At 37.0% G+C, this 21,497-nt stretch overlaps 4 protein-coding genes across 4 annotated transcripts; all 4 read right to left on the bottom strand.

Annotated features, from left to right (window-relative positions):
- Positions 1-2,830: 2,830 nt before the first annotated feature.
- On the bottom strand, positions 2,831-4,659 carry LOC116172960 (protein disulfide-isomerase-like). The gene is made up of 4 exons (XM_031490244.1): positions 4,357-4,659; positions 4,107-4,304; positions 3,789-4,060; positions 2,831-3,742 (listed from the first exon to the last, which is right to left on the bottom strand). Exons 1-4 carry the CDS (start codon positions 4,553-4,555, stop codon positions 2,879-2,881), a joined length of 1,533 nt encoding a protein of 510 aa, XP_031346104.1. The 5' UTR covers positions 4,556-4,659; the 3' UTR covers positions 2,831-2,878.
- A 4,883-nt stretch (positions 4,660-9,542) lies between these two features.
- On the bottom strand, positions 9,543-10,941 carry LOC116174883 (thioredoxin domain-containing protein 5-like). The gene is made up of 3 exons (XM_031492909.1): positions 10,727-10,941; positions 10,488-10,682; positions 9,543-10,435 (listed from the first exon to the last, which is right to left on the bottom strand). Exons 1-3 carry the CDS (start codon positions 10,857-10,859, stop codon positions 10,386-10,388), a joined length of 378 nt encoding a protein of 125 aa, XP_031348769.1. The 5' UTR covers positions 10,860-10,941; the 3' UTR covers positions 9,543-10,385.
- A 5,078-nt stretch (positions 10,942-16,019) lies between these two features.
- LOC116175201 (protein disulfide-isomerase 2-like) lies at positions 16,020-16,696 on the bottom strand. The gene is made up of 3 exons (XM_031493335.1): positions 16,530-16,696; positions 16,284-16,481; positions 16,020-16,227 (listed from the first exon to the last, which is right to left on the bottom strand). Exons 1-3 carry the CDS (start codon positions 16,660-16,662, stop codon positions 16,178-16,180), a joined length of 381 nt encoding a protein of 126 aa, XP_031349195.1. The 5' UTR covers positions 16,663-16,696; the 3' UTR covers positions 16,020-16,177.
- A 1,088-nt stretch (positions 16,697-17,784) lies between these two features.
- Positions 17,785-18,580, bottom strand: LOC116174847 (protein disulfide-isomerase 2-like). The gene is made up of 3 exons (XM_031492860.1): positions 18,396-18,580; positions 18,148-18,345; positions 17,785-18,098 (listed from the first exon to the last, which is right to left on the bottom strand). The coding sequence occupies exons 1-3, from the start codon at positions 18,538-18,540 to the stop codon at positions 18,004-18,006; spliced, it is 438 nt and encodes a 145-aa protein (XP_031348720.1). The 5' UTR covers positions 18,541-18,580; the 3' UTR covers positions 17,785-18,003.
- Positions 18,581-21,497: the final 2,917 nt, after the last annotated feature.

Below are 21,497 nucleotides of genomic sequence, written 5' to 3'. Positions count from 1 at the left end.
AAAAAAAATTTTTGTTAGGTCAAAAGAACGAAACAGGCTTTAATTTGGTACCATTCCCATTAAAATCGACCCACTGGTTATTTTTTTTATTAAGCTTCAAACTCGAGTGCACAAACTTTTTGCGTCGACAGTAGTTACATCTGCTAAAGTTTTTGAAGATATCAATTTTGCTCCAGAAACTATAATTTCTCCGGAATGTGTATTCTTCTTTCAGTATATAGAGCTCCAAAAAAAGTTACTTGCATAGATAAGTTACATTACTTATCTTTGCAAAATTTACTGTTAATAAAAATCGTGCGCAATTAGCTTGTCTTCCTCCCTCCTCGGTTTCTGCTGAACAACATTTTTATCGAGTATATTATCAGGTTCGGGTATGGCTTAGTAATCAACTGGATCCAGAAGAATGGGGCTGGAAGCCAATGGATAATGTTTCGGAACCAATCCACATACTACATACATCTGCACCAGAGAAACTCTGCATCTGAAAAAAAGGGTGTAACTCGAAATAATGCGGCTGCAAAAAAGTAGGTTTATTTTGTTCACCAGCATGCACCAGTTATCAAAGACAGTCGTGTTCTAATTTTGAATCTCCAACAGAAGAAGATCCTTACATCGACGACGAAACAGCTGTTTGAACAATTTACGTCAACTCAGGAAGAAGAAGGCGAAGAAGGTAAAGAAAAAGAATATGGAGCAAGAAAAGACGAAGAAGAAGACAACATTGAACGAATTATTCTACTACGATTAAATAAAATAGACCGTGGATTATGCCTACTGGGGAAGGCACGTTAAAAAACGCGTCAAGTAGTATAAGTAAATAGTATAAGTAGGGAATTCAACTTTAGTAAATTTTGGAGTCGCTTTTGCTCAGAAATACTAATTCTTAGGGGACAATCATTGTAGATTGCATGATTTGTAATTCTTGTCTGAACTATTTGTATTATAAAACTAACCGTTTCGTTTGAAAACCAAAAAAACTCATTTTTGCAAACTTTGACCTTGAATAAAATTTGGGATAGATGGGGGCTTTTCACAATTTCCTTATAATGGTATCCATAACGTTCATGTAAATTTTCAGCTTCTTGGGAATTTATGCAACAATACCCCTATTTTTCGGATTGACTTGACCAGACTAAAGGCGTAGTTAACTCCACACCTAACGCTGAGAACTTCTGAACTTCGATCTTCTTTAACACACAAATCTTTAGTAATTAAAGTGAATAACATAATGAATTTCCGGTGGCTGTTTAGGCGGTACAAACTTTTAACTTGTAATAATAAAAGATCCTTAACGAAGGCCTCACTGCTGCTTTTTCAACTTGATAGACTTTAAAACCGCTTTAAACTTCTCACAAAACTTTAGTTAAACTTGCTGTTGCGCAAAATTATTATAATATACAAGCTATGTCTTCAACTAATCAAATCGAGCAGACATCCCGAATAAAATAAATAGCATATAAAACATACACGCTTTCCAACCGTCCCGAAACGGTTTCGTTTTTTACATTGATCCCTGTATTTAACGAAACACCACGTCCGCAATAAAATAATCCACTTCCTCAAGATTTCTCAAAAACATCGCCAATCATAATTAGGCTTGATAACGCCAGCTTCGAAAGAACGCGTCGCTGGTCCCCACTTACGCTGAAATAAACGCGTACATGGTCGAAATACATGATCTCTCCTAAAAGAGCTAATTAAATCTCATTAGATAACAAAATTGCTTATAGCAAACGATCAGATGTGCCTACATTAAGGTATCTTAACTAAATTGGATATTACAATAGCGATAAAATTCAAACAAGAAAACGATACGCAATTTTAAAAGAAAAAAATAATACTGAGATCCAAATTCAAGTAAAAATCGTCTACTAGAAGACAGTTTTTCACCGGAAACTTGGGTCCATTTTCTTTCCAAGATGTTCAAGATGAATAATTTTTTTCAATTAGTTTTTACTGTAAAATGAAATAGCACAAGTCCTACAACAAACTTCAAACCTTGAACTACATTAATTTGAGTGAAAACTATTATGTGTTAAGAAAATTGTGTATTTAGAAAAGGGTGCATGTTTTAGTCTAGGAGGGAACCTTAACCTTAAGGTAAAGATGGCAAACATAACGAAAAAATTTTAATTTACCAGATACTTGCGATAGGGGATGAAAGTACAACTTAAAAAGAATGAAGTGCATCACTATTCAAATATAATAAATTGCAATTAGATTAGAAAACGCTGGCTTCGAAGGAAAGCGTCTGATATAAAAAGTCCTTGTCGCAAATGTCCAGATGTTTGTCTAAATCGAAGAATTTACACAATAACTAATAAATTATATATATTTGCGATAAAACGCTAATTAATCGATATAAATTTTCTAATTGCTTATCGAACTTCATTTCTTACTTGTTCCTTCGCTTCAGAAGTTGATTTTGTTTTAACGTGATTTTATTGTGAATTAGAGTACTGCTATCTCAGACTATTTCCAAATTTAACGCGTGCTTTCAGTTGCTGGAAGGATCATTCGCTTTCGTAACGAGGTCGAACTCAATATCAATCCTGGTTTGTTCGGAGATCTTACTTGAAGATAAGTGGATATACATTTGTGTTGGTGACGTACGAATTTATAGTCCGTATTTAGCACCTTGCGACTACCATCTTTTCCCAAAGTTGGAAAAAACTTATGAGAACAAAAACCTACATAACATAACTGGTTACCAAACTGGCAGTCTACCAAGTGAGTAATAATATACCTTTCACGAAAATTTGAACCAGCAAAGAGTAGCCGAAGATACGAGCAGAAGGAGGGACGTCTGGACAAGTATAGGTAATTAAAATTTTCCAAAGAAGAACACGTCTTTTAATAGTTCATAACATTATTTTTATTACAATTCATCTCTCATTGATGCTTCATTTTCGTCATCATCGTCGTCTGGTTTTTCAACAGTAGCTCCCACTTTACCGCCGCTGGTAACAAATCTAGCGATTTCTTTAACTCGTCTTGGTCCACCATACTCAATCACCTTATTATCCCCCTTTCTATACAAGTGAAATGTTGGCAAAGTTTTGACATTGACATTATCCAACTCATTGGCGGTTACGTCTAACCTCGCGATGATGACGTCGCTCGTCCCCTTGAAGTGCCTGCCGACTTCTTCGTATTCTTGGTTCATTTCTATACAGTGAGTTGATGTAGGTGAGCAGAATTCTACCAAAACGTCTTTACTGGCATCAGATACGACACTGTCGAAATTGTCGGCAACCAAAGTGTAGACGTCCCCTTTATCCCAGCCCTTTGGAAGCTTCTGTCGTAACCGGTACTTTTGAAGTTTGTCATCCAAGAAATCGTTTACAAACTTTTTAATGGCACCCGCGGTAATAGTAGACGCTTCTAATTTAAAAGTAGAGACCTCGCGCTCACTTTCGATCCTAATAATGCGAATGGTGGGCGTTTCTTTTTTGTTCACCTTTGAGAATTCCAAAATGAAATCATTGTCCTTCACGTTAATGTCAACGGTACTGAACGTAATTTTCCCCTTGAACTGTTTGGCGGCCGATCTTGCGACCTCTTCAACCTTTGCTGTCCCAGTCCTGGACTTGTTGAGGAAAACAAGTAGGCAGTAATGGCGGCCATCAGAGTACCGAGCTTCGGAGAAGTCAGCTAGTAGAGGTACCGACTCTACGTCGAGGAACTCGTTGAGATTATCCACGTTTAGTTCGCCTTTAAATTGTACTGTCCCATCATCGAACTGTAACCTTTGAAGTTTAGCCTACGAAATCTGTAGACGCACCTACCTTTTTGTACATAAAAATATCACCACTGTTCGCGTTAAATTCTTTAAATACGTTCGGATCGGATGTAATACCGAAAGAAAATTCGCCGGTACTTGCCGCAACCTCTAGGAAAATCTTGGCATCATCCGACGATTGGTCTTCAAAGTACCCAATAATAGCAACTACATCTTGTTCGACAAACGCTTTGGCCGATGAAACATCTTTCAAATCCGTGGCGGGCGGTCCCATTTTCTTATTCACCCATTGAACCAGCCCATCAGAAGATCGCTCACCTACTTGCCTAGGTTAAAGTACATTCTATGGGAGTAGAAAACTTACCGCTGTAATCAATAGGAATGCCATTTCGAAAATATTTCAACGTAGGGTATCCTCCTATCTCGTACTCCTCGGCCAACGAAATTGCGTCGGTCGCATCGACTTTGGCTAGCTTAATCGGAGATTCCGAGTCGGATAGGGTTTTGGCAGCTTGGGCATACTGTGGGGCTAGCTGCTTGCAGTAGGCACACCAGGGTGCATCTAAATAGAATCATTACCATAAAATGTGGAAAAGATGACAGATTTTACTTACAAAATTCAACCAGAACGTAATCGTGCTTGCGGGTGTAATCGGTAAAATTCTCCTCTGATAGTACCACGACAAATTCGTCGAAGGGAACTGTTTCGGGACTTTTGTTTTTGTCTTCCTCAAACTGGATATCGTCAAAAACGTCGGCGAGGACAGACGCGAACAAAATTAAAATTACGTACGGTGTAATGAGTTTCATCATGTACCTAAGTTGGGATGTTCCAGATTAATTTTCGTGCCAGGCTAATAGCGCATTGAACTGAACCGTGTGTGTCACTGATTGGTTCCCGTAAAACTATAAAAGCGTTATTATCTTATTTGTCGAATCGCGAAGATAAGATTTACTAAATTTGTTATAAGTACCTAATGAAATTTTAGGTTTAGTGGATTTCAACGATATCGATGACTTATTTGATGAGTTGGACACGGAGGTTTAGAATCACTCGGCTGTTAATGTGGTCCTCAATTTTACCAGAACCGCATGCATAGCCTGTGCTGGCATCAATCAGAGTGAATTGAGTCGTAATCCGAGCTCATCCTTGCAAACTCACAGAAAGCTCGATTTGAACGGTCAACTGGGGTTGATTCGAGGTTTAAATTTGACCTGATGGTCACTTTAAAATCAGAGATAAAATAAACCCCTAAAGAGCAATTAAAAAGCGGCAAAGCACCTCGGCGTGACCCTATACGGGGTCATTAGATTTGACCCATTTTCAATTGGCTTACTACATGTGGCATATAAGTCAACTGTGCAAAGTTTGAACCAAATCGGTTCAAGTGTTTGACATATCGTGTTCACGGACAGGCCGACGGACAGACGGACATCATCGACGCTTAATAAAGCGTTGGCAATGTGGGGTCCGTGAAGTGAGCAGGACATGAAAAGCACAAAATACGGATTTAGGTTTGAGCGTTTGTGCTCTGTTTGTGCTGTTTTGTGACGTATAATAAGTATCAGCACAACCCACTATATACACACGTGTCCCTAATCTTGAGTGTAATATTAATTAAACTTCTTTCAATGTGTATATTTCTGTAAATTATTGTTTAATAGCAAAATATGGCTGTGCATGTGGGCGCGATACGCAAAGCGTTACTGCATATTCGTCAAATATATTTTTGGACGTATATAACTGAATGACTGTGGTACTTTCGGACGTATTATATAAGATAGATTATTGCATTTCAAGCATCATCTTCAAAAACAAGTTGGAAGGTATCGATGCGTGGAGCTACTTTTTTGTTTATTACAAGCATTGCTAGTGTTCACGGTGGGTATATTTACATAAAAAATCCTCGTAACTTTTAAATAGATGGCTGCATCTATTATTGGAATTTTAACCACGCAATACTACCACGCAGTGCGTATAGATTTTCATTTTCCTTCTATCGAGAGCCGTATGAGGTTACACTTCATTAAAAACCAACAGCTTCAGCGTTAGTTGAGAACGCATGGAATTTTAATTGCCATCATCCATATTTTATTAATCTCTGGCAATTGAAGTCATTAGTTTGGGTTTTCGGGAAATATTGTTAGGGCGGATTCACTTAAAAACTCCAGTAGGGATGATATAATTGTGTTTACCGTGCATTTTCTATAATCGAAGTGTACCTTTTCTTTAGGTTCGGCTGCCACAATTTTCCATCGACAATTGTTGTTTCATCTCGGATTAGCCCTCTTATTTAAGAGGTATGGACATTTTGTGATATCAAAGGGTTACCTTTGATTTCTTTTAGGGTTTCCATTTTTAGTTTTGATGTTAGTTCTAATTTAATTCAACTGTAAGGACCAGCTTATGTTCGGAGACGCTTTACCTACAATTCTGTTGACGTGCGATTGTGTAACCTTGGGTTACATTCACCGTTGTCGGCGAGTGCCAACACCTTTGATATATCTTCCACCTGATGATAACGAGCGGTCAAAAAAGAGACAACTTCCGCAACTCTTTAGCGTATTAGTTAATAACTATTTTGCTTCTTCTGGGTTAAATGCTACCAGATTCAAGTAATGTGTTAACAGTACCTATTTAATATATTTTCCATCTAGGTTAAGTTATGATCGAGTTTGAAACGTGAATGTTGTTGGCCACCACCACTTCCCTCACGTACGGACCTGTTATAGCGGCAGATTACCAGTAGAGCCAGGCCCCTCAGGCATTAGTCAATTAATTATATATCGATCCCTGTGACTTGGGAGCTTTTCTTTGATAATTTGCAGGTTTTGGAGAATTGAGCACACTTCTTGGCGTCAACTGCAAACCTTATGCGTTATATGTTTTACTTGTACTTGCTCCTATCAGGGACCCGGATCCAAATGAAATATCGGTTCCGGTTCTGCTTATATTTAATCGAAAATATTTATAACGGTTTCGGTCAGGTTTTGGTTCTAAAAAGAAATAACGGCTGGGTTCTGCGCATTTTTTTCGGTTCATAACGGTTATTTGCGGTTCTAGTCTTTTAGAAAATAAGGCATTCAAAAAATTAATTATAACAACGTGATTTGTGAATTAATAGGTGTGAAAAAGAAGTCATGAATACCAAAACTTGACGTATCGTCAGTGTAGCTAATTTATAACGACAAGGGTAATAAACGAGGAGGGAAATATGTATTTAAACTTCATTCATTACTAAAAAACAGAAAAAATACACAAAAAGTAAGAAAAATACGTAGTTTTTTATTTTTATTTTCTAAAACCTTCAATTTCGACACGAATATTAAAAATTCATAATCAACCGATGGCAATCAAAAGAGTAATATTTTATCAATTTTCAGCGCGTGGTTGCCGGCGCTTCCTTCAACTTCCAATAACCTGTTAAGAACCGTAAAAAACCGAAAAGAACCGAAAAGATTAATGTGGGTTCTGGTTCTCAATACGTTTCCATTTCTGAACGGTTTCGGTTCGGTTTTCGGTCCAGAAAAAAATACCGGTTTCGGTCCGGTTTTCGGTTTTTTCGGTCCGGTCCGGGTCCCTGGCCCCTATACGTGCAAATTTTTGTGCGGAACATCAATTTATTTCTGGAAACATGTTTTAAGATACAATGATCAATTTAATCGATCATTTTAAATTATGAGAATTTCAATTGTTTGTTGAAGTTACTGTAAGATTTTTGTGAAACGTAAGCTATAATTTTGAGTATTTGAGGGAGAATATTGAATATTTGCATGTTACGCTAGTTCATTGTGGACAGAATTTTTATTTTTGCCATTTGTTTGATTAAACCAGTATTTATTTTGGTACCTAAATTGATTTGTACTGTTTTTACTACCCTTGTATCTTTTTAATTTCATACGGAGAGAGTTAAGTTAGAAATTGAGTGGCGCTCAACCATTGGTAAGTGAAACGAAGTATGTTAACGTTATATGATATGTAAATATGCATGTTTTTCTTCATTAAACTACATACAGTTACGTAATATGTACAATTACTTAGATACATTAAATATACAACTGTTTCAATTCGTGCGTCTTCTGTTAAGCGTTCTACAATTTTGTGCATGCATTTCAAATCGTCTATAATTCTGTATTACTGGTTCTCCTAAGATTTATTACAATAAATAAATAAATAAATAAATTTCACGCGTGACGTCAACTAAGTATTTTGAATTATCCATAATTGTTGTATGGTTGGTTCTGTTGATACATATTATACGGCACAAACCAGCACAAACGATTGCGATTAAGCACGTCGTTTGTGCTTTAAGTTCGTGCGTGAAGTCAGCTGAGTATTTTGAATTGTCCATAACTTCTATGGTTGGTTCTGCTGATACTAATACAGCACAAACCAGCACAAACAGAGCACAAACGATTAAACCTAAATCCGTCGTTTGCGGTTTTCATGTCCGGTTCAATTCACGGACCCGGCAATTTGTCATGATTAAAAAAAAATGCATATGGTAAAGAAGAAAAACAACAAATTAGGTTATAGAAAGAAAGGCGATTTAAATTAGGGACTGCTTGCCTCACGTCGACCGTCAATCCTTATCTGCCAACAGATTACAAAGGGATTGCCTTTGATCGACCGTGAACAAAAATGTGGGATTTAGAATTTAAAAAAATATAGCTAGTAAGGATAGAACCACTACAAAGTATGTTGTAGAAGCAGATTTAAATAATGTCAATCATTAGTTGAGTAACAGGCTAGAAAGGGATTGCCTCAGGTTGTTTACGATAAACCAAAGATCATACTACAAGTAGTATGACATGACCGTACGTAACTTGGAAACATTTTCAACCTTTGCGACTATGTGCAAGACTTACATATCGCTTACATATACGTACGTAAAAATTACGTTCATTGTAAACACCTTCGTATGTTTCTATACAGTTCAACTTTACGAAATTTTTACGTTTTATGTATTCCTTACGTATACGTTCATTGTAAACGCACACTTACTTAGAAATGTTCATATTGTTCCCCATACTTCTTGACAATGATGAATTCGATTTATAATTTTTTTATGGAATTGTGCAATCAGTTGTTAGGAACTCAGTACGAATGCGATTTTTAATTCTTCTGAATTGTGAGGTCGTAACAAAGAGGAAAACATTTGCTGTGACTAGCACAGATACAACCCGCACACCTGCACTTGCGCAATTTTGCCCTTTCATGTCTAAGAATATGTGTACCAGATCTAATTTAAATCGGTTCAGTCAGAAATGAGAGTTCAGACGGACCGACAGACCGACATCATCGAGATTTTGTTTGATTCGGACTCGTCGTGCTTTCAAAACGTGTATTTCCGTAAAAAAAAGTGGGGGGTTATGTTTTACCTCAATGCGATACCTCCATTACTGACGTGCGGGTGGTAAAAATAAGCTTTCTTGGCCTATGATGCCATTTAAAAAAAATTCAAGATGGCGATCGCATTTAAAAACGATGTGCTGAATAAAACTTTTTGAACCTCAAGATATGTGAAATAATGTCAAATGGAAGCGTTCTAATTTTCACGTATAATGGTTTTAGCGTTCGAGCTTTGGCTCTATCTTTATCAGCGACCCCGTATAAAAATAGCTTGGCTAATTCAAAATTAACATTCCGAGGTAAGCTTAATTAAAATTAAAATATAGGTACAATAAAATAGAAGCTTTGTTGGCTAATAACATTTACACGTAGCCGTAATATCTTAATGGGCCTTTAATCAATAAAACAAAAGTAAGCTACATAACAACACAGTAATGATACCCTTAACATATCTAATTCACGGCGATTGAAGAACAATCGAACAACCACATTTTTACTATGCTTCTTATTGGTCTTTTCCTAAAGTAGCATCGATTCACATAGAAATTGTCTGGATTGAGGATTCCCCTAGGTTGAAGTTTATATTAGTGGTATATGAAGTTGCCATTGATGGGCAATTGTCCGAAATATTTAAATGAATTTGAATTACAATTCGCCCAGTATCTTACTGAGTTCATACGGCCCTAGATTTCCTAATGTCAAGGTGCGACTTTGTTGGTAATAGTGTAAATTCTGCAGGGAATTCAAGGGAAGTTCAATGCTTGCGTATAATATTTTTTGTGCGAATATGACTATTTTTAGTCGCATGGTTGTAAAACGAAACTAATTTGCCGTCGCTCAAGTCTGCGAAGGAGAACCACTCATAAGCCGCTCTCCCGAAAATGTATACCGGCCGTACGAACTGTTTTGTGTGAAGGGGTTGAATCACTCAATGTAACGTATATCTTTTCGTGAATCCGCATCACGGACATCTCCAAACAGAAAAAAAATGTTTCATACCACGAATTCTAATTTTGTCTTCTCTAACAAGACCTCATTAAAATTACTGTTCAAACAAAACCTATTGTGTCTTTACTGTACGAATTAAATAAAAATGACAAGCTGACAATATATTTTTTTAATTGCCCCTACGTATGTGATATTGTTATCCTTGCCACAGAGAATCTGAATCGTTGGGTGTCAAATAGAGTTATGCTTTATATCAAAGAAACAAATGGATGTTGGTTGCTACGATCCGTCTGGCGGTAGATGTTTACATGGCTTGTACAGTACTTATCCTCTTCTACATAATCAAGCATTACGTACCAACCAATTAAACATGGCAGCTTCGGTCCGCTCTCCTACACAGATATTAGTCATTTACTAGAATCATACAGTGTTAGTATAATTTACCGGTGTACTGAACAGCACATCCTTGTCGATAGTATTTCAACGTAGGTATACTTTTAATGCCCTCTGCATTACACACTTGAGGATATCTGTCGCAATCGATTTGGCCCACCTTAACGGGGCTGGTCTCGTATAATCTTATTCCCAAGTTAATAAAGGCCGCGCACATTTGCTTACAATACCCGCACCAAGTCGTATCTAAAACATTGCATATAGCGTTTTGAGGCGTTGCGCACACTTACAAAATTTGACCATAATCATATTTTGGGAAGTTATTGGCCTGAAATTTGATGGATTTAATTCTATCGGACATCCGTTCAGACCCAATGGAAGCATTAGTGCTACGCTAATTAAAAAAATTGAAACCAAATTCATTTCTATGTACCTTCAGCGGTACCAGTCAAAAATACAAAATGTATGCAGTAGCAGATCGACAAAAATTTATACCACTGAAATTACGCTTAGAGAAAAGCAAGTAATGGAATCATTTCCTAACATAACATAATAAAGCAACTGAGGATTTTTTACCGTCCAATTTACTTATCACACATCAATAGAAGAGTTTCTATACAAATTGCGTTATTTTGCAATCACGATGGTAACAAACAACACCTTTGACTGCACACATGTTACCTAATAATACATTTAGATTATTATAAGCACGTGTATTACGTACATACATGGGGAATCGTTAGTTGTAAAAAGTGAAATTTCTATGTTTAGCTCTGTTCTGAAACTATTCTCATTGCGTTCCTTCAATATTGTAAGTTTACCATCGAAGGGGAGGCAGTTAACTGTGTACTATGGGAATGAGTGCACATTCCAATATTAACAATATAAGAGCAATGTCACCCCTTTCGTTAAATGCACATTTAGCAAAGTCTTTTAACAAATTGCTCCGCAAAAACTTGACTTCCGCAAATTGTAGAGACGCTCTAGAGTTGAGCACTTTCTCCTGTGTGGAATTTGCGTGGACCTTATCAAACGATAATAATCTGTGTTTTGTTTTACTCCAAAAAGATTTCGACAATTTTTTTCCCATTTTTGATTTTGATTTGCAAAATACACAAAAAATGGTTTAAAAAAATCCTGTTATGGTGTTGTGGTCGCTGTCGGACCTTTTCTTGCTAGCACAGTAGAGCCTCTGCTATAAAAAAACATAAGCTTTATTACTAAACATAGTTTACAGTGTCTCGTAGATGAACCCCATTGAATTTGAGCTGGATCCTCCTTGATAGATCCCTACTTTTAGGGGAAAATTTGTAAAAATGAAGAAAAATTTACTGAGCCAACTTTCTTATTTGTGGAACGATTTTTTGAAATTTCAGCAGATTCTATTCTTTTAAAAACAAGTCGATTCTTTAGGACAAACTTGTCAAATTTTCATATTGGTGGTACGATCTTTCTGAACGACACTTTTCTTTTTGTAATATCAGATCAGTGTTTGAATATAATATCACATTCTGGGCCGGACAACAAAAAAATTGTAAAAGTTGGTAGTTACTTTCATTGTAAGAGGCTCACAATGGATATTATTATTGTTGATGGATAATCCTGAGGATATTGTACGGTACCATACATAATGAAAGGGAAAATTCAATTATTCCGGTTTTTATGTTCTCGAAAAATCCTAGAACACGTTGATTAATGTTGTCACTAGCGGGTTTTTTTTGTATAAAGATTGTATATACGGTGTGTGCCAAGTAGGAAGTGTAGCGTCGCAGTTATATTCTTTAAGGGGAACACTCTGTAATTGTGTCAATTTACAATTCTTTTATACATTTAAATGCTGACCATTTGAAATTTACGTTTTCAGTAAAAGAACAGGAAGAGGAACTTTTGGATTAACAAAAGAGCAATAATACTTAACAAATAAATAACAGTTTATATGCGTAGAAATTACTTTCGAGAAATAACTTCATAAAACATTCATTTTCATGTTAGGGAATATTAGTTTCAATGGAACTTCGCCTGACTACTTCTTCTTGTCCGTATTTATTGCGAACGCAGGCAAATCTGCACCAGATTCTCAAAAGCATGGACGCGAGAATTTGTTTATGCACAGGAGCCGCGATCATACTATATTGAATATTAATTTTGCGCGTTTATTAATTGGGTTCTGCTACGAGTAAATGCACAAATTAATTCTCGTTAAATTTTTACCGCATGCCACCGAGAACCGAGCTTTATTTATGGCACAGTTAGTCTCGGAATGATGTCATTAAACTTTGGTGAAATGAATGCACGCCAGTGCTCGCCCCCGAAGTTAGACTGCGAACCTTCGCAATATCGCTAACTAATTTTATCTTATCTACTAAACACAGCCTGCGTTTTACTCGAAGTGTGAGTCATTATCGCTCTTATCTTCAGACATACTTTCGTTCAAGTTTACTATAAAGCGGTATAGGTGTAAATTTCCCTATGTTGACCGAAATCCAAATTCGAAAAAATAACAATCACACCAATGTAAATCGTGCATCCGTTACAAAGGGCTGTTTTGTGTTAGTTCAAGTATTTTTGGTTCCTTGTTTGAATCCTCATAAAAGTATAGCCTCTCTCAGTTTCAAGAATTGCAAATTGTTTATAAAAACTGGCCTTTACACAACGATTCGTCTATTGTGAGTACTGTAATTTTACCTTATATAGAATTCCTAAAATGAAGAAAGGGAACATCGGTTTTTCCAGCCGCCCGACGTACTCTTATGATAACGTTCAAAAATTAAAACTTCTTTAAAATTCTGCGACTAATCTTAAAATTCATGTTGATTAAGCGCGCTTCGTTTGATACCAAACACGACCAACTTTTATAACGTTTACTGCAACACGGTTAATTATACTCACTTCATTGGCCGGATTAAAATTCAAAAATTCGGTAGTCCAATAAGCCCAATCGTTAATTGGTGTGTTTAGGTTAAATCACAAAGATCAGCGCTACGTAAACACAGCCTTGCAATTTTATGCTCGTTTTCAATTAACATTCAGAAACCAAAATCGGTGTAACGGTTTATTTTCTCTATTACGAAGCAGCCAATATGTTGAAAGATCCTTGCAACTCTTGAATAGATGGCTCCTCGGATGGCTCCATCTGTTGTTGGAATTTTAACAACGCCATTTTACGGCGCCGGCGCGCCGTGATTTTTGGTTGTCGATTGTTGGCCTTCATTTTCCTCTTCCTTTTGTTAGCCGGAACAAAGTGCACTTCATTTTAATTGCCATCATCTATATTTTATTCATCTCCGGTAATTTGATTAATTAAATTAGAGATTCTGGAATAATTAATGAATGAATTCTCCTTTAATAGGGGGGTTATAATTGCGTTTTTTCTCGCTTATTGTAAGTACCGCCATTTGCATTTTCCGTACCTTTTCTTTAGGTTCGGCTGTTATTTGTTATACGACAATTTTCCACGGACGTATGTAGATTTTATGACATTAATGAAGAAGGTTACCTTTGATTTCTCTTAGGGTTTTAATTTTACTTCAAGTTTAAATCTAATTCAACTGTAAGGACCAGCTTAAGTTTCGGAAACGCTTTATAACGTGAGGTTAGTTCGGCGCTGTAAAACTCAAACCCCGCCGCATAAACGGCCAGCTAGCTCAGATTCTTAATTAAAAGAAGGGCTCGAGATGAGAATCTTCCACAGCGGTTTGTTCGTTTGGGCATATAACATAAGTTTTGGATCTTTGGTAGTTACTAGAAATGATTAGTTGAGCGCCACCCAATTTTGCACAAATTCTGACCTCTCCTGTATAGAAATTGGGAAAACACAAGAGAGCCAAATAATAAATTCACTACGAGCAATTCTGATTTATTAATCCTGACAAAACGGTGCAGGATCGGCAAATAAAATGTATCTTCAATACGACAATAACAAATACTTTAAATGACAAAAATAATCCCCAAATAAATTCCTGAACACTTCCCTAATAATTACGTTACCAGCCCCCTACAACAATGATCGAGCAAAAATGTAGTTAAGATTTCAATGGATTCAAAGATTGAATTAAGTTAACCCGAATAACAACTCATATAGGCAACACTGGGTACAAGTAAATTAAAAATCTTACCTTGAATCACACATAAGCTGTCTTCTCCGAAAAAGAGCTCTCCTTCGAAGTTCCAGTTCTGTAACACAAAAGCAAACCCCAAGCTACAACGCTCGGAACGATTATATGAGCCAGAAGGGCCAAAAATAGCTTACTCGTAGCCGGCTCGTTTACCCATACGTTAAATACAGGTGCGTTGCTCTTGAAGAGAGTCACGACCTCAAACACTTGATGCGAACAAAATACAAAGCTCCGATCATAAATCGTCGGAAGGTTACACTAGATTAACGGTATTGAAGCAAATAAAAAAAGGTTGTGTAAAAGATCGTATCTTCCGAAAATTCCACAATCAGCTGGTCGCTCCCGGTATCGTTTAGGTGTTAGCGCTTATCTACTCGGTGGTACGCCGGATAGCTGCCGGCAATCAACAGGTGTTCGTACTCCGGAATATTCGCAAGATGCAAATTCATTTACCTACAAGAATTCGTCTACTACCTGGACCCCCTGAAATCGTCAGGAGGGTAATGAAAAATACTTAAATCAATGAAATATGGAAATTATCCAAGAGGTTGTGAATATGTAGGTAGGGCGATGAACTTCCACCAGATATATAGCCTCACAACGGAGAAAACGGCTTCTGAGTTACTCTACTCGACAACGCCAATAAACAGGTAAAATTGCCAGAGATTTTACGTGAATGATGGCAAATATTACCCACTGGTTTTAGAAGAATTCACAATGCCACGCTCTACAAGTACAACCTCGTTGGTTTTAAAACGGAAATGAAGTGAAAAAATTACGCGATTCTGCGCGAGGAAAGAAGCACGCGTACAAGTGACGCCATCTCACCTATATCCTGCCTAACGTAGCAAGCGGTAATTTTGAAATTTGAATATAAATAAACTAAACTGTTACAGCTTTACACCTTTGACATATCTTCCATCTGCTGATAACAAACAGGTGTTTTCTGGAATTGGGTCACCGGGTCATGAACGACATTTGATATCGGGATTTGATCCTCAACCAAGAGACAACTTTCGTAACCCTTTGCCGTATTAGTTAATAACTATTTTGCCCCTTCCGGGTTAAATGATATCACATTCAAGTCATTTGTTAATATTAGTAGCTTAGTGGTCCGTTTGACGTAGCGGTTTAAGACTCGGGCTTTAACCTCACAGATTGTAAGTTCGAATCCAACAACTTTGCCATCTCGGTTAAGTTATGATCGAGTTTGAAACGTGAATGTTGTTGGAGGGAGTGTTGTTGGCCGATAAAGTACCGTACCTGTTTTAGAAGCATATTACGAGTAGAGCGAGGCCCTTCAGGCATTAGTCAATTAATTATAGGTATACCGAATTTGGAGCATAGATTTTTGTTACTATTGAGTCAAAGGGGCTGTTATGCGTTTTTGTCCCATGATAGGGCAGAAATGCTACAACGATTTTTTGAGATTGAAAAGCGTTTAGTGTGCCAATTACTGACAATGTAAGTTCAACTTTTTAATTGTGCCATTGTGTAGCTTATCTTTTTTCGGGCCAAGTGAGAAGGGGATTTTAACTATTTCATTTAAAATGTGGTCTTAGCGTTATTTTTTTAATGTCAAAGCGGTATCCGAAAATCTGATCCAAATTGATGCTTTCTACAAAATTAAGCAGTACTCGTCAGCCATTGAAGCATCGGTTTTGTGGTCCGTTGTCCTGTACAAATATGGTCGTTTAAACTCGCACTATGCTCAATATGTATTATAATTTACCTTTGTATTCAGTGGGAGATCCATTTCGATAGTATTGGAGCGTAGGCAAACCTTTTATCCCAGCTTTGTCACACACACGACTGTATTTTTCACAATCTACTTCAGCCACTTTAATATCTGAACCAGTATCTTTTAGTTCTTTTGCCAATTTAATGTAAGGTTCAGCCATTTTCTTACAGTAACTGCACCAAGTCGTATCTAAAACAGAAGTAATTCAAAACAGCGGGTAACCAAGAGCACACATACAAAATTTAACCATAATCTTGTTTTGGGAAGTCATTTCATTGAAATTTGATTCTGTTAATTTTATCACGTTCCCGTTGGAACCGAGTGGAAGCACCAGTACGATGCCGATCAAACAAAGTGGAAGGGAACTCATTTTTGTGGCAGCCACAAATGCCAAGGATTGTAGTTCGCTGAATATTTATACCTTTGCAGAAAAAAGAGGAATGGTTTCGACGCTTAACCAACACGGCAGTTTTTTAATTTGAAAATAAATATTACACACGTTAATAGAACAGTTTCTTTACAAATTACGAAGCATTAGTAAGCCATTATGGGTACAAAAACGTGGTGGGTAATTTTCGCTTCATAATGTGTTACGCATAATTTACATGCAGTTGAAAGGTATGCTATCGTTAATATAAAAAATTTATGCAACATTACCAGAAAATTAATCACTAAACTTATAAATAAAACAATTTAGAAGATGCTGAATTGCCTTTGGCCCGTCCCGTAACAGTCCGTTGCGCGCAAATTTCTGATACGTATTTTTCCGGCAGTCATCCGGTGTTTCGAAGTCCTGCTTTGTCAGTAAAATGAAGAAGAAGTGATATAGGAATAGTTTCCCGATTGATGTCTAAAGTGAGTGTTCACACATTTAATTACAAGTTATAGAAGAGGAGATGTTGTGTAAATTTTAAATTTTGCATCCGAGCTGCCATTTCAACAATGTCAATCGTCATAGAACTCGTTTAACGTCCGTCTCTTTTCTTAACAAAATACTACGTCTTCGAAAAAACAAACCGCACCTCTGTTTTCTTAACGGCGATAACACGCCCTTATCTCCCAATTTAATCAGCGTACGCAACGATAACGACTCTTATCGCAAACCGGAGATAAACTTTTACAATAACTATGCAAATATTTCCATAGTCCCATATTTTGCTTACACAAAAAAACAATTATTTAAACAAAATAAATATCATGAAATAACTGACGCAACATTGTCATCGAATTCAACCAATATGATCGGATTAGCGTTTACCCTAAAAATTACCGACCACATTTAGCCTTTAAAATAAAATTAAAATGGCTGGTGGCGAGATGTCTACATCACGGCGAAACGGCGACTAGTCCCAATCCCCGAAACATCTAACCCACGAAGGGTCACATGGGAAACACAACACAAGAATACCCATTTTGTGCAATATCTTAATCTGTAAAATTGACCATCGGACAGGTTAAGCATGTTTGTGGTTGAACTAAATGAACAATCTAATTCGCCGCATAAACACACTTTATGTGGGGTAAAGTGGAACATATTTTATGAATTTCAAATTGATAAATTATAAACAAATTTTCACAGATGTATTCCAGTAGCTATGGTATAATTTAACGTTGTTGCTTTTAACAAAATTCGTGTTTTCTTCTGGCAATGGTTTTGATGAATGTACATAGGCAATGCTTTAGAAGTTCATTCACGAATATATGTACGTTCCTAGACATCTGATAGTAGTGTATGTAGTGCAGACTGCACATCCTGTGTTGGTTGGCTTGTCAGCCATTGAAGCATGGATTTTGCAGTCCGATACCCTGCACAAAAATGGTCATTTACACTCACCCTTTGGTCAGTATAATTTACCTTTGTACTCAGTAGGATATCCATTTCTATAATATTTGAGCGTAGGGATACTTTTCACGCCCCCTTTTACACACGAATTACGATATTTATCACAATCGACTTCAGCCGCCTTAATGTCGGAGCCAGTATCCTTTAATTCTTTTGCCAAGTCATTGTACGGCTCAGCCATTTCCTTACAGTAACCGCACGAATTCGTATCTAAAACAGAACTCAATGTACAGATGGCCATCAAGAGCACAAACACTTACAAAATTTAACCATAACTTTGTTTTGCGAAGTCATTTCATCGAAATCTGAGTCTGTTAATGGTATCACATTTCCGTTCGAACCGAGTGGAAGCACCAGCACGATGCCGATCCAAAAAAGTGGAAGGAAATTCATTTTTGTGTACATCGCAGGTATTAAGAGATGTCGAGAATACCTATACACAACAGCAGACCACCGAATATATAGACGCCCTTGTAAGAAAAAAAAATGTTTTTGAAAACGAACAATATAATTTCATGATACGCAGTAGCTTAAACAAAATTACATATTACGTCAATGGCACTGTTCCTTTACAAATCGCGGGTATTTTCCAAGCATTATTACTCATTAATGTGTTACGCAATATTACATTCAGGTCCATTGGTGTACATACAAGTAAACAAAAAGTGTCATCGTGCCTATAAAAGTCATATAAAAAATTTACACATTAGCTAACTAAACCTAATGAATAAATAGCAGGTACCATGAAGGTGACTTCTATGTAAAGTAACTGAACTCCATTTATCAAAACTAATTGACCGAAACGACAATTGAACAAAGTAGCAATTTGTCTTTGTCTAGCGGTTGGTCGGCGTCGATGGTAGGTGGCCAGGCTTCCACCGATATGGCACAGTCAAACCAGGTAGGCAAGAGAAGGTGGGTCCCTTGGGTCAGGTTCTTCCTTATTAAATGAAAGGGTTCAAAAATTTGTTTTTCTGACCTCGTTGCCAATATTTCCCGGCCAGTAATGTGCCAATTTCCTGAATTTTATGTAAATAAATGTTTCGAGCAATTTTGTACGGGTTGGTAGTAATGGCCAGAAAGCCCAGGTCGCGAGGTCGACCTTCGCAAATTTTGTTGTGTAGTACCGTTGGAATTTAAGGTACCTAAGTTGTTACTGTTAAAAGGGTTTTTTAAAATGCTATTCTGTTCACAGGGGAACCCAACCAGGCAGAACTTAGGCGCACCAAAGGCCCATTGTGCCTACCCTTTCTTTCGAAGCTAGTTTCAAAGCTTGTTTCTCTTAATGAAGGATAGCCTTAGTTGCTTCACCCTCCCCGATTCCAGATAGCTATCTGTCTTTGATCAAGGCGTCACAGTGACATACCACACCTCGCCATAGAACTTGCACGTGGGCTCTCCTACACGGTATTGGACGTTTCGCTGTCTCCGTGTTGCCGGCGCCATCTCACCGTCGCCATTTCGCCGTCAGCATTTGATATTTTCCTAGTCGGTAATGCAGAAACATCCATCGCGTGACGCGCGCCAATATCAATCCTAATAAGATGGCGGGTCCAGTTAGAAATGTAAGGTAGCAGGTAATATCCAAGTAGATCGTAACGAAAAGGTAATCCAAAAGAAAAACGCAAGAGAAACAATAAGAAGACTTTAAGGAAAGCTTGAGTATTAAGAAAAATGCTACGTCATAATCTAACATACCTCGTACTGTTTATATGCATATACCTCAATAGAGCAGTCACAGACCTCAAAAGAAAGAGAGAAACCACTCCAAAGGTGACAGCCAAAACTATAATCCCTTTACACAGGTAAGACACAAAGTCAGTAAAAGTAATGGCGTACCAGGAGAGAAATTTGCATGTAATTAATGCGACGGCAGAATCTTCACTGAAGGGAAAAGAAATAAAACTGAGCGAGAAATACCACTGGTGGGTAAGATACAATTTAAGAAGAAGGCGTGGCATTAAGTGCAAAAAGGTACAAAGCGTGAACTCCAGCAACAAGACAAACAATTATTGTAAAAGAAACCCCTAACACTAAGATGACCTCTATTGGCGAACTAAAAAACTAAGGTAATAAAAAATCTACTTACATCTCAAACCAATGGATTACAAAGAAAATACCTAGATGGCTTAAGAATACTGAACTTAAATATCGAATTTAAATAAAGCGTAACAAACTTGCTCGCTTATGGACCGATCTTGCAGAAATTTTACCAGTAGCGCTTTTTAATAAAAGAAAATTGATAAATTATATTAAACATTCCTAAAAAACACAGTCCTAAAATTACGTGGTTACAGGATTCCGGAAGTTGACCCAGTACGAAATGCCGGCCAGTTAGCTTCAGGACTGGGTTTTGATGCGGTTTATGTAAACAGGATTTCCGGAAGTAGACCCGGTGCAAAATCCAGGCCGGTAGCTTCACGACGATTACTTGAGCTGGAGGAAATTAAACACAAATTTATAATACAACAACAAAGTTGATAGAAACCTCTATTGTTAGACCAGAATCCACCCGTAGCTAGGCATTTTCGAAGGTTTAACAAACAATCGAAACGTCAATGATTCAAAGGGGAGGTAGCTAGAGCATGGGAGTACATTTTTATCTTACTAGCTTGAGCTAGGTGGGTATTGCGATCATAGTTTTTTGGACCGTCTATATGTACGTACGGACGTGGCCAATTTTTCGAGATAGCTAAATTAATTTTCGCGATAACAACGTCCTTATCGCAATCGAGCAGATAATACTAAAGTGCTCTGGACCAAATGTTCCTCAATTTTGAATATTAAACAATACGACAACCGAAATAACGGGCTAAATTTCAAAAAGACTATGGAGAACTCTCCAATTGTGCAGCAGTTACGCAGCCGGTCAAATTTTCCAGATTTAAACAGTAAAAACTTAATAACATTCAATGTTAGATGAGTTAGGGGCTTTTTTATTAGATTCTAAAAAAGAATATCATGCGATCTGTTTGAGCGAACATTGGCTAAAGGAATTAGAGATTAAGTCTTTTGTTCTTAATAACTTCTACGTTGCAGATTATTTTTGCAGAACATACTTCAGACACGGAGGAACGATGATCCTTTTAAACAATTATGATACGCGAAATATGCATAATTACGTACCTACTTATTTACGTCTTAAAAAAGGTCAGTACGGCCCTAATTTTTTAGGCATAAAATTTTTTAATATGTTGCCCACCGCTCTCAAACATTGCAATGAAATGGAGTTTAAATCTAAAATTAAATCATGTCTAATAAAAAAGGCTTTCTATTCACTAGAAGAATTTTTGACGAATAAATGTTGTGATATAATGGAATAGTTTGTATAATTATTATGTTTGTTTGTAATTTATTATATT

This window comes from Photinus pyralis, unplaced genomic scaffold (genome assembly GCF_008802855.1).
Source record: "Photinus pyralis isolate 1611_PpyrPB1 unplaced genomic scaffold, Ppyr1.3 Ppyr1.4_LG6, whole genome shotgun sequence".
Taxonomy (NCBI): Eukaryota; Metazoa; Arthropoda; class Insecta; order Coleoptera; family Lampyridae; genus Photinus; species Photinus pyralis.
The sequence above is the reverse complement of the archived record's forward strand: the minus strand, read 5'-3'. Positions and strand labels throughout refer to the sequence as shown.